We start from the raw sequence: 13,562 nt of genomic DNA on the forward strand, positions 1-13,562 counted from the left end.
CTTGGAGGAGAGACGAAACGTTTCATTAGAGAAGAACCCGTCCAGAAGACCTATACATTTTTTTTCTTTTTGATCTTATTTTGCTGCTATTGACACTTGTTTTAAGCTTCTGGTACCCCCAGGTGATGCCAATCAGGTGCCTGATATAAGATTTATTGTYAARAACCTTTGRTGCTAAGAAGCAATAAYCTACTAAACAMAAATGTCCTTACTTTTTGTTCAAATKTTATTTAAAATGGTCTGTCTGCATGTTGTATTCCCTGTCTCCACAAGGGGGCAGTGTAAACCAACACAGCWTGGTTTGACAGCAACATCCAGGCAAATCACAGCCTGCGTGTTGGTTTGGGGATGTCAGTCAGAACTTGTTTATTGTTTTGTAAAATACTGCAGGCAAATTTGGGCAAAAATATTTGTTAGTGTGTATATGTGTGTGTCTGTTAGCAAAAAAATATCATGAACCACTGTAGGAATCCAAATAAAGTTCGGAGAAAGTTCTTGATTATACATCTACAACTGATTAACTTTCAGAGTCGACGCAATTAAAGATGGCTGCCACAGCTATCTGACCGTAAATAAGGCAAAAACAGCTTTAAAGCATACATTTTACAGATGTTAACCTTGTAGTTGTAGCTGAGACTGATCCCCAACACATAGTCAAGCAATTTAAAATGTTGCCATTAGCTGTTTGCAGTTAGCGTTATCTGCCTGTTAGCAAAATATCTCCTGATCCACTGGACAGATTTTACACATGCTTTCAGGAAATAATCATTCGATGTGCTGCTARAACTGATTAACATTTAGAGTTAATCCAAATCAAGCTGACAAGCGCGGCTAATCAACATTAGCTAACACAGAAATGACTATAACTCGTTCAGTTTTATGGATATAGAGCTAAAATTAGTTGTTTTGGTAGCTGCTTTGGGTGTTTTATGTTCAGTGTTTGACCAAGATAGATACAATTTCAGCATTTCTCATCAATGGATGTGCATTTTGAACCTTAGATGACCTATTTCTTGGAAATATATTTTTAATTGGACTATTAGTTGTTATTTTTTTTGTGTGGGGTCGTGTATTTTCCTTACTTTTTTCCTGTAATTTAGTCGTCACCGAGCCTTTAAAGCGGGGGAGAAAGGGGAAATCTTGTTGTGCTGCGTCTGCCCGCAGGAAACTGTGGAAGCACCGAGCCGTTCCAGCTTCATAAATGTTTCATAACATAATGGCGCCCCATGAATATTGATGCCCAGCTACCACCCCTCTAGCCGCAGCGTTCCGCCGAGCTCAGCGCAAATGCAAACACGCAGCCTCGCCTCCGCTTCGTGTTTTAAAGCACGGTCCGAGCTGCGCGGGGGGTCGTCGTTTTACGTAAGGTTTAAAGGGATGCGTGTTGTCTGTGCCCAGATGCGGCACTGAAAAGTCAAAAGAGCGATGGAGGGTGGTGGTGTTATGTAATCACAGAGCGACGGTGCCAGGAAGGGATAACGATGTTCCAAGCAAACAGAACCCGCCCCGARCGCTCAGCTGGAGCAACGCTCTGCGTCATCGTACGTTTGTCTTTTGAGGCGGCCGAGGAAGGAGCGGCAGAGGTTTGCAGAGTGTGTCAATGTTTTTTTCTTTTTTCTTTTTTTGGGGTGTGTCTACAGGGCGAAGGGGAGCGGGTCGTCTCTGTGTCTGTGGTTCCAGGCTGTCCCTGTCTCAGGGGACCGTGCTCCTCCTYGCCTCTCCTCTGGATTCTGCCACTCCTGCCTCTCCTCCTGGGTCCAGCTCAACACCTGCTCCTCGCAGCAGCAGCAGTAATAGTAGTAGTTGGCACTGGGCTGGGCAGGAGTTTCTAAGCAACTGCAGGCTTGCTTTACAGGGGTGCAAAAACATTATAAAACACCTGAATCTGTAGTGTCTTCCTGTTCACTTGGTGCAGATTACCGCCCGGTGGTTTGGGTCAATGGTTAACATTTAGGTTAACATTTAGTGAACCGTTGCACAATCAGTTTGCTTTGCGATCAAGGTCTAAGCGAAAAGAAACCGCTCCGTTTTCTTGTCTGGGTTTTTATTTTATTTTATTCTGGGTTTTTTTTTATGTTAAAACTGGTAAGACTTTTTTCTTTTCTTTATTGGAAAAACAAACCAACCAGAGCAGAACCTTAAAAGATTCGGACGCCACAAAAGCTCGCCTCTGTAAATCAAACTTAAACAAATAAAAACAAAAAGAAATGATGGTGCCTTTACCCCGTGTGGTTAAGAGAATAATAATAACCCCCCTCCCCTCCACACACACATACCTCCTCCTCCCCACTCTGCCCATAAGCCGTATGTCCCTAATGGGGTCAGGCAGATGGGTGGGGACCACGCCGGGCTTCATTGAGACAGCYAGTGTGTAAATGTGCGCACGTGATCAGACACGTATGCTTGGTTTTGTTTGTTTTTAAATCCTGGTATCTTATATTTCAAGAATGTTCTTTTGATTCTTTATTCATGTTTTTAAAACTGTCTTTCTGTACCTCACATATAATAATAAAATAAAACCTCAGTGTTTTGCCGTTTCTGGATGTTGAACTCTGTTAATGATTGTTGTCTTTAGGGCTCTTTCGAAATCTGTAGTGATGATCAGTACCAGCAGTTAAAAAGTGCATGTATTTTTATCATTTTATGTTGCTTGATTTTCATTTTCTTTCTGAGGTTGAATATGATTCTGATGTAGCATTTTGCTTGTGGTGGAAATCTGTTTTTATTTTAGTTCTAATTTATTTAAACTGGGACAATTCATAAAAAAAGTGTTGGCAAACTGTCTAACTGTTTGACTTGTAGCCACCCCATGGACTTATTTAAATGACTTCTAGTCACTCCAAGGTCTATTAATCATTCAAGACTTTTTTTAGTAAAGTTTTGGAAAAAAAACAAATACTATACATACAACAAATAACACAGATCGCAAATAAAATTAAATGTAGCAGAAATAAGAAAAAAAAAATCTTAATATCTGCCCCCCTTTTCCCCCAAAATAAATTCAAACAATAATAATCTTCAAATAACAAGACAATAACAAACTTCAACTCCTTCCCAAACAACAGTCCTTATAAACACACATCATATAAATTCATATCTCTTTGACAAACGTAACTTTTATCATTCTCTTAAAATTTTTTATTGAGCAGCATTTTTATAATCACTTTCCAGATTATTCCACAGTCTTATTCCTTGGACTGAAAGTACACCAGTCCTTCAAATTTGTTCCTTCTAGCCACTCTGTGSACTTTGATCCATCCAGAAAACTTTAACCAACCCCCAAAAATAAAACTTTTAGCTGCACAAAGACCTGGCRCATTTCCTCTGTGGTGGAATCCATTCTGGGCRTGCTGCTGCTGCTCCGGCAGGTGATGCAGAACCACTCCGGTTTTTATTGAAGGAGGGTCTAATGGTACTTTCCTGCTTTGCAGTGTTTCAATGGACCAATTACAGTAATTCCCCTCTCGCCACTGTTACCTCCAAACTAAAAAACCAAACACACAAAAAAAGACGTAATGTGACGTGACATGAATGTATTTTGTAATTCAATGCATTACAGAAATGTAGTGAAGTAGAAAGTACAGATTCAGTAAAATGTAGTAGAGTAAAGCAGACAGGAAACAGAGAGGATTCCATGCAACCTTCAGGTGAAAATGAAGACCCCAAACCCAGACCCAAACCAGTGGTTATTCCGTATGTTGCGGGTGTTTCGGAGAAACTGAGACGTTTATTTTCTAAACATGATGTCCCAGTAGCTTTCAAACCCCAAAACACATTACGGCAAAGGCTGGTTCACCCCAAAGATCCGGTGCCCCGGCACAAACAGAGCAATATTGTATATGCTGTTAAGTGCCAGGAGGACTGCGACCAGTTATACATCGGGGAAACAAAGCAGCCACTGTTCAAAAGAATGTCCCAACACAGACGAGCTACATCTAATGGCCAGAACTCTGCAGTTTTCTCTCATTTACAGGCCAGCGGTCACTCTTTCAGAGATGAGGATGTTSTCATTCTTGATAGAGAGGAACGTTGGTTTGAGAGAGGAGTAAAAGAAGCCATTTTTTTGAAGAAAGACTGTCCATCATTAAACAGAGGTGGAGGCCTCCGTTTTCAGTTGTCCCCCTCCTACAGCGTGGCCATTGGCAGTATCACTCCACCCCGTTAACAATAGGTGTTAATTAGGTGTGAACGATAGCCATGTGATGTATCAGTCACATGGAGGCAGGACTTAAAAGCCTAAATTTTGCCTGAAACTCAGACTGAAGAAGTCTCTTGGAGGAGAGACGAAATGCTTCATTAGAGAAGAACCCGTCCAGAGGACCTATACAATTTTTTTCCTTTTGATTTTTTACCTGGATTACTGAGATGCATCGGGACGTAGTAGAGTAAAAGTCTAAGCTAGGCCTACCCATGTTAAAATCTTAAGTAAAGTACAGATACATGAAAAAATGTACTTAAGTACAGCAACAAAGTACTTTTACTTTGTTAACAACAGTCTGTAGTGTTGACCATCTGAGCAGTTTCAACCCTGTGGGTTTCTGCAGCAGTAAAGATGAGGGAGTTCAGAAACTTGTCTCCTCCGCCTGCTGGGAGGCGCGGAGGCTCCGCCCCCTTTATGAGCATCAGGGACACCTTCAGCACAACAAAGCATGCGTGGCTCCGGAACATTGTTTCCCGTCTGAGCGCGGCGCGCGGGATATTTGCGGGACTTGTGTTGGCTGTTTTTTTTGCGCCGTTTTCTTCTCCATTCATGCTAAAACCAGAGTAGGTAAGCCCGGTTTTATATCGCGTTAAGTCTGTCGGAGGGGGAGGGCTTGAGCGAGTGTTTGTTTTTGTTGTGCATTCGGCGCCATTTTCAGATCGCACAGATTGGTTAAATGCCCCGCTGGCACGCGCTGGCCGGATACAACCCACAACTATTGTAACGCTTTAATTAAGACAAAAAATAAGTTTAAAAACACGCTCTATCGTAACGCAACTTTCAAGCTGCTTATTGTCACAGCAGTGAAAATGATGCAACCTTCATACTTCATGTTTTTAATGTAGTTTCAAGTTGTTAAATAAAAGTAGTCCCCCGGACCTCGCGGAGGTAGCTGTTTGGTTTTATACGTGCGACTTATTTATGTAAAAAAAAATAAAATGAATGAATGAAGTCTGCTGAAACACTGATGAAATCAAACGCAGCTAGATATTTCATTTTATCACGTTTTATGTAATTACTGTTTTATTTTGAAAATGTATGTTTGGGTAATGTTTTTATTCTCCTGGCATTGTTTACCTAAACTGCTACAGATTTAATGATGTATGTGGCATAATTAATGAGATATTGTAGAATTTATTTATTTTTTTTGCTTTTAAGAAGTGGTTTGTTTATTATTATTGCCTTAATACAACTGACATGATCCTAAAACTAAATCTATTCCTTTTTTATTGTCTGTGTTGATACTTTGCAAAATGTGTGTGTGCTTAAAAACTTACATTTTTCCCTCTGCTGTTTGCGTTTAACTTTCTGCTTGACTTGCCTCGCTTTTGCCCCCTCGAGGAATCTATGGGTTAAAAATACCCATCTCTCCTGCTGAAAGGGCGGCATTTGTCAGTGTTTTTCTGTTTGTTTGTTTCCCGTACAGCCCCAAGAGCAACTCATCCAATAAGCCTCGTCTCCATCGATGATACGGCTGAATATATATATATAGTCGGATAATCTTTTGTGGAGGGCTGCAGATGTGACGTAGGGGAAGATGAGGCAGAGAGACGAGAGAAACCTGTGCAGGCAGCACAACCGCCACGTTCCTGCACGAGTGACAGGCGTAAACACTGGTTAAATTWAAAAAAATGACAGGGGTAACGGGAGCAATGTGCTCCAGGTCTGCTGTGCTGCTGAATCAGCGGCGCTGTAATCACATAGAGCTCAAGTGAGGTGATGTTGAAGGATGTTTTTACCTCTGCTGGGTGAGAGTGAGTTCACCGAGGTCCCAGAAGAGCTAGCTGGTGTAATCCTCTTTTGGGAGCTATGATGTGTTTGTACAGTTGGACTACTACTCTGTCATGTGAGCGTAACTAAAAAAAACAGACCGCACATTATTTACGTGAATATAGATTAGAGTTGCTTATACAAAAATAGATTTTACATCATGTTTTTTAGTCTAATATCAGATTTCGTAATTTATTTTAAGAATTCAAAAAAACATCAACTAGCATGAATGCATTAAAGCTTTTTTTTTCTGTGCATCATAAATTACGTTTTGAATGCAGATGCATTGTTCCTTCAGTGGGCTCTGGYTGAGATGATGCTCCAAATGGATGCAAAATTGCTTTCAGGGCAACCACAGTAGATCAATCATGCCTCTTCATTCTTTTCCCATGTCGCCTCATGTTACAGCATCAGGCTCACAGGCCATCTGTGCATATTGATTAGTTCAGGGCTGGACGCTCCCAAAGATCTGGGCTCGCAGGAACCTCTGTAGCTGACACACTTTTTGTTTTTGTGGTGTAAGATTTGTTTTTAAGTTTGAGACACTTTTTTTTTCCAAGCTCGAAGAGTATGATTGTGATGTCTCTGGGCAGGTTTGTGTTTTGATTGAACGTGCAGTTAAGTGTGGCACCTCTGTGTGTATTCATAATGTGAGCCACTACGWACCCAGAAAACTGTTTTGTTTTAGTTGCATCACTTAATGTTCAGCCARGTATCCAGGACGCCACACAAAACCATGAATCAGCACAGCGTATCACTACTAGTTTTTTCTTTCTCTCCCACTCGTACACACGTTCATAGAGACAGAGCAGCAGAGTGGACGGAGACAGTGAGGTGGATACTGTAGGCAGGTAGATGGAGATAATCTCACTTGTGGGCTGATTACCTCTAAACTCCTTCTAATTCCTTAAGCCTGCTCTCAGTGTCCAGGAAACACGCTTTCTTTATGTTCTCATATTGTTTTACTAAGATTTCCTTTCCAGTTATACTAGGCAAAGAAAAAGCAGTGCAATTAYTGAAACTGAACAAAAACACGCATTTTGTTTTTTCGGCTTTCTTAAAAAGGAATTTAGAAATGTTGTGGGGAACGTCGGCTTCTGCACACATGTTTGCACATGTGCATATGCGTGCAAACTGTGAACAAAAATAGATATGAGCCTGTCTGTAAAGGCCAATTAATGAGCCCCTGCATCTTGCGCACATGTGGCTATTTATACACCGAACCTCCTCCTGCTTCTCTCTGAGCTCTTCTTCCTTTCTTTTGATTCTGTTGTGAGACAGAAAAAAAAACCCCTCTGTGCTTTGGGATGAAATTAGATTCCAGAAATGGGGAAAAATCAGGAGACTGTTATTTTGCTCTAAATGGATGAAGAAATAGCATCTTTTTAAAACATTATTAAAACATTTTCAACATTTCTCCTAGGATTTGATTGAAACAGTTGCATAAATTCAAGTTAATTGATATACTTACTTAGATATCTTACAAAAAATAAAAATCTTTCCATTTGAAAGGTGAATTCTATTAATCAATACGAACTTTAAATGAAGCCCTACTGAACTCCAGTCCTGGTGTTTTTGCAGCTGATCCAGCAGCTCCCTGAGAGCTCAGAGGGTGGCCTATTTCATCTATAATTCAGCTCATTACAGACACTAATTGTGTGCTGCTGAGGTCAGATTAATCTTTAACATTATAGCATTGTTTAATGCAATAATTCTACTAGGGCTGCTACGATTAATCGACAACTAATCGATTATTAAAATAATCGATGACTAATTTATTAATCGATTAATCGTTTTCTTTTCTTTTTTTGTTCTTTACTTTGTTTTTCTCTCCAATCTGCTTTGACACCTTCCACTGCCACATCTGCCTTTCTGTCCTTGACACACATGCACAGTAGTGGTAACTGGGGTAGGCCATGGACGTCACAAGTTGGGCTGCACCGATTAGTTGAAATAATCGATGACGTCGATTATGTAAATTTGTCGATGCAGATTTTTTTTATTATCGACTCGCTGTATTACATAACCACCACGTGAATGTTCATGCAATTCCACTTCGCACCTAAAAGCATCATTGCAACTAGGGATGCACCGATACCAGATTTTTGAAAACCGAGTACAAGTACTTACATTAAAGTACTTGCCGATACCAAGTACCGATACAAGTACTAATAAATATCCTTAAAAATCCTTATAATTAACTTAAACTGTTTATTTTCATTAGGCACTTCAAACATAAACAAAGTACATTACTATTGGTTTAAAACCATTTTACTGTCATTTAACCATACTATGACAGCATGTACAAAAATAAATAAATAAACCTAATACACCTAAAAGAGACTTCCAGTTTATTTATTTTTTATTCCATTTTCATCGTAGATGTAAAGATTTTAATGATTGGCTCAAGTTATCTAAAATGTGTTACAGGGTCCTCACTGAATATTAGAACATTGTACCATCAACTATATAAATAAACTAAACTAAAACTTTGAAGTATGTTAAATTAATTGCAATTAAGTAATAAATGTTTAATTTGTAACATGTTGTAGCTTGGTCATAATGATTTTTCCTCCATCAGATTACTTGGCAAATAAACGCTTATAAAAATAAAAATTATTTTTAGGCAAATCAAGGCTTATATTATTGTTTTTAATCATTTTTATTTATTTAATTTACCTTGGATCCAGTACAGTTTAGATGCAGTAGAGGGTTTTTTTCTCAGCATCAGTGAAGCGCCTCTTGACAGCTGCAGCCAAAGTGGACTTCATTGTTTTGATCCTGTGATCTTCACCAGTGTCTTTGTTTAGGAGTCTCAGAAGCACGGTCACAGCAGGGATGACGTCTTACTACTGTCACCTGAAAATACCTCCACACCGCTGACATAACGCCTCCTCTACAAACTGCTTGCTTGTTAAAGTTTGTTCAGCTCGGCTAACGTGGTCGTCGTCTTCTTCTTCTGTTGTTTTTTTATGCGGCTGACATTAAGTCTGTTGCGCGATTCTGCCGCCTGCTGGTTTAGAGCGTCAATGCACAAACTGAGCGAAATGAAGCTGGTATCGGGTCCTGTAGTATCGGAGCACTTTTACAAGTACGAGTACGAGTTAACGCACATGGTATCGGACCGATACCCGATACTGGTTTCGGTATCGGTGCATCCCTAATTGCAACCGTATTGGCATAAGAGTGGTGAGTTTTTCATGCTTGTTCTGAAGGCAGAATGACATCAGCAGCTGCTGCTTCAGTTCAGTCTGAAGCTTGAAAACAAGCCTCGCAGCTCCTGGAGTAAAATTTACCAAACAGACCGCCTCTGAATTATCTGGTGGATTAATTATCTTGTGAACATGACGTTCGCTTGCTCAAAGTAAATAAAGTACCGCCACTTTCTTTATTTCATCCACCATTAAACAGAGAGCGGTGTTAGGTCGAGCCATGTTCCCCCATCAGACGGTTCCCCCAGTGTCTCAAACAACAGAGGAGCTTCCCAACACACGTCTGACCTAAAGAGCACAAGCAGCCAACAAGTGTTGGACGTGTTCTGGATGTTCAAAACGTAGCTTAAATACCTTTTATTTATTTTAACTGCATCCTCTTTTGTTTATTTGATTTAATCTTATTTGCCTTCCATGGACCTCCATCACACATTTTTCTAGCAGGGAAATGACATCAATAGAAACACGTGGAGCTGGATTTTAATTTGTGTAATAAGACAAAACAGTCTTGTTGTTTTCAACAGTTTTCACCTTAAAGAAAAAAGTTACACAACTGACGTTACAATACAAAGAGTTGGATGTTGTCTTAATATTTGTTATTTTTTTATATATTGAGAAATATGTTAAATAAAAAAAATAAATAAATGTTTATTATAGTTTTTCCAGAGTGACTTGACATTTGCATGATTTAGTTCATTTGTTAGATTGTTAACATCTTACACTATATTTCTTTTACTTGAATTTTATATGCTTTGGTTGAGATTCTATATTGATGTTAAATCTTTTAAGCTTTTTTTGTGAAAGAATTGACTCTAGAGTGCATATTTTGTGTCCATGAAAAAACTATTTACGATATTAAAGAACTGTTCTTGTTAATTTGATGAAAACGTTTTAAATACCCAGTGCACTCATATCAGAATAACGTACAGATTTGTTGTGAGAATAATCAATTAATCGAAAAAAATAATCGTTAGATTAATCGATTATAAAATAATCGTTTGGTACAGCACTAAATTCTACGCCTTTGCACAGCAGCGCAGGAAGAGTTTGTCAAATTAACAGGAGATTTATGGCATGCATTGAGAGATGGTGTGGCGTAGCTGCTGCGGCCGCCTCAGTTGGTCGTGATGCCCCCCCCCGCCCCCCGCTCAGCCGGCTGATAGCAGAGATGTTAGATGGGCAACACAAAATGGAGGAGGCAGCAGACACAAGCTCAGCTGGTCCATTAGGGGCATGTCTGTTTCCTGACAATCAGAATTGATATGACGGAGCATTGAGACCCCCACAGGAGGCCACAGCCGCTGATGCATAAAGGTGTGTGCATCTGTGTGTGCGTGCTGACCGAGGGAAAAGGCCTATGGGGGCAAAGGAGGGTCTCGTGGGGGAGGGGAAGGCAGGATTAGTAATAGAGTGCAGTATAGTTATTGGTCACTGGACACAAACAATGGGAGGGCTAAAGAGGATTTGGTCTGATTGTGTACCCCCTCCTCCTCCTCTCCCACTGTCTCGTAGTGCCAGTGCTATCCTACAAAGATCTGGGATGTACCCTTTGGGACGGCCCAGTACATCTGGAAGATCGGCCCGTCTGCCTGTCTGGCATGTGCCCCTCCCCCCTCGACTTCATAAAGAGTAGGGTTGGACATGAACTACATATGCAAGAGAGAAAACGTAGACACATTTGTCAATAGAACTAATGATGCAGACCTGTCATATCGAAGAAAAYCGATTGTGCAGCCAAGACTCTGTAAATGATATATACCCCACTGAAGTGTGAAAGGCTGATTGCATAACACCTGAGACATATTTTAACCTGCTGCCACATGGGCCTTGTCCACACAAAAGCAGGCCTTATAAAATCAATCTTTTTGTTGTTTGTTAAAATATCCCCACTCACGTCTTCTACACTTGCAAGCAAGGCACTGATTATAGAAATGTCTTCATGCAAAGGGATACACCGAAAACAACGCAAAACACTGGTGCTGCAACGCTGCCATGAAAAATACACCAAAACAGGAAACAAGGCATGGAGCATGTTTTAACTTTTTGTGTACTTTTTCTGAGACCGGCAGTCTCGTGTACAAGACAGACCTGTAAGCAGGCATTTAGGTAGGGTTGACACTTTAACCCCACTACCCACTTATGGAAGTTTACAAAATCCATATAGAGACCAAAAAGTTAAAAACAAACCAGTAGCGGAAATTGTTACAACAACAACTGAAGCTGTAACATCACTACCCACCACCTCTATCCAAGCTGGCACAATTTATTCTGTATCTTTCTCTCTTCTGATTCATAAATAATTACGGTTGCCCCCACCATCATTTACAGACGTTTATGAAATTTACGGGGGTAAAAAGGCAACTTACAGATGAAAATGTCTGTTAAATCTCTGTGAATCGAAAGATCGCCAGGATGCTCTGAGGGCGTCCTGAAGCGTTGCCAAGCCAAAGAAGACTTTGAAAAACAAAATGGGGTATTCTTACGATGCTCCAGTGCCCCTGTAGCTAAATGTCTGCCTGTAACATGCTCATGAAGAGAGGAAGAGGGAAGCCCTGGAGTTGAAGGTTAGATCAGAGGTGAGGTTGTGACATTATTGTTTTAAAAAAGATGTGTTTCGTCTGTCGATCTAGTGATAACTTAAAGATGGTATTTAAAGATATTGTCCCTTTTTGGAACTCGTTTTCAGAAAACACAATTTTGGGGCTCCTAAATGTCATTTCTGTGTAGAATTGAGGCTGAAATAATGAAAAACTTTTGCGTATTCACAAAATAGGTTTCTATGTTTGTCCCTAGCCTTCTAGTGAGCAAGTTTCTAAAATAACCTGAACTGACATCACACTGCTACACTTCATTTTGGCAGGTGTTATGCCAACTAAAGACTTCATATTCTTTACGATAACTCACACGAGATAACAAATGCATAGAATTGGTCAGTGTTGTGTAAAGAGGCGGATCAATATTAGGGTGGCACAATATATTAAAAAATGGTCAATCTGTTGATTAATGTCCATGACTGATTTGGATGATGTTGGACTAAAGCACATGGAGATTTTTCAGACCAACATGATTACAAAAGTTGCAATGGATATTATCATTGCAATATTTATCAGTAAAAACAGTTTGTTTTCTTAATGTTGTGCAGCCTAAATAAAATCAAAGCAATAATTGTTCTACGCTCATAGCATTTGATGGTGCGTACGTGATTCTCTTAGTTAGTCCCAGCGGGTTGAGTGACCTGTGCAGATTGGGTTTGTGTGATATAAAGAGTCGGGCATACTTGGCGAGGATGACTCAGGCGCTGCTAATAAGCGGATCCTGAGCAGAATGCTTCCTTTGTGTCTGTAAGATTTAATGAGTCTGCATTGGGCCCTCAGAACCCTGTGTTTGGGGCGCTCTTCAACAAGGAAGGCTATTGTGTGATGAAATAATGTTTGTGTACTTGTCAGTACTAGATTCTAATCTGTAGGTGGCAGTTTGCATCATGTTTCAAAAGATTTATAAGTCTTGTGTAGCGGAAAGAAGGCCGCTAAAGAGTTCAAGTGTTGTTGAATTACTGTAGTTATTTTTTATGACAAAATTCTGTTGATTAAACTTAACATTATTATTTACTCACTGGTCACTTTATAAGGTCTACTAATACCAGGTTGGACTTCATTTTGCTTTCAGAATTTTCTGTAATTCTTTCTGGATTAGGAGGTGCAACTTTCCTCAGGTTTTGGTCCATGTTAACACGATAACATCACACAGTTGCTGCAGACTTATCAGCTGTGCATCCATTAAGTGAATCTCTTGTTCCATCACAATTGGATTGAGATCTGATGAATGTGGAGACAGTTGGAGTCCAGTAAATCCAATTTCCAATTTACTGCCATGGTTTCCTGTTGTAGCTGACAGGAGTGGCACTTGAGGCGTGGTCTTCTGCTGTTATAGCTTCTCTGCTACAATATGTTCAGAGATGTTGTCACCTGTTGTTTGTAACAAATTGTTGTTTGAGCTGTTTTTCTATCATCTTCACCCAGTCTGACCCTTTTCTTCTGACTTTGACATGAACAAGGTACTTTTGTCTATACAAATTATTATTATTATTATTATTATTATTTTACTTTTTTGGACCATTCTTTGACAATGTTTTAATTCCAAAATTCAGGGTTTTGTGTCACACATCTTAATCCTAGTCGTAAAAGTGACAAAAACAAAGTTATTTTATTGCAGTGATTAATTTTACCTATAGAAAATGTTACATTTACATCACATCATGGATCACATATTGATCAGGTGCTGTTGCTGACTGATCCATGATGTGATGTAAATGTAACATTTTCTACATATAGATAAAATTAATCACTGCAATACAATAACTGTTTTTGTCACTTTTATGG

General features: G+C 39.7%; 1 protein-coding gene across 1 annotated transcript in view; it reads left to right on the forward strand.

Annotated features, from left to right (window-relative positions):
* Positions 1-4,626: 4,626 nt before the first annotated feature.
* The window catches only part of LOC106517684 (axoneme-associated protein mst101(2)), a gene marked incomplete at both ends in the record, with an annotated part of 11,646 nt that continues 2,710 nt past the window's right edge, over positions 4,627-13,562 (forward strand). Inside the window, 1 exon segment of the mRNA XM_014008664.1 lies at positions 4,627-4,768. Within this exon segment, the coding sequence (XP_013864118.1) occupies positions 4,627-4,768 (142 nt within the window).

The sequence above is a fragment of the Austrofundulus limnaeus genome, unplaced genomic scaffold (assembly GCF_001266775.1).
Source record: "Austrofundulus limnaeus strain Quisiro unplaced genomic scaffold, Austrofundulus_limnaeus-1.0 Scaffold52, whole genome shotgun sequence".
Taxonomy (NCBI): Eukaryota; Metazoa; Chordata; class Actinopteri; order Cyprinodontiformes; family Rivulidae; genus Austrofundulus; species Austrofundulus limnaeus.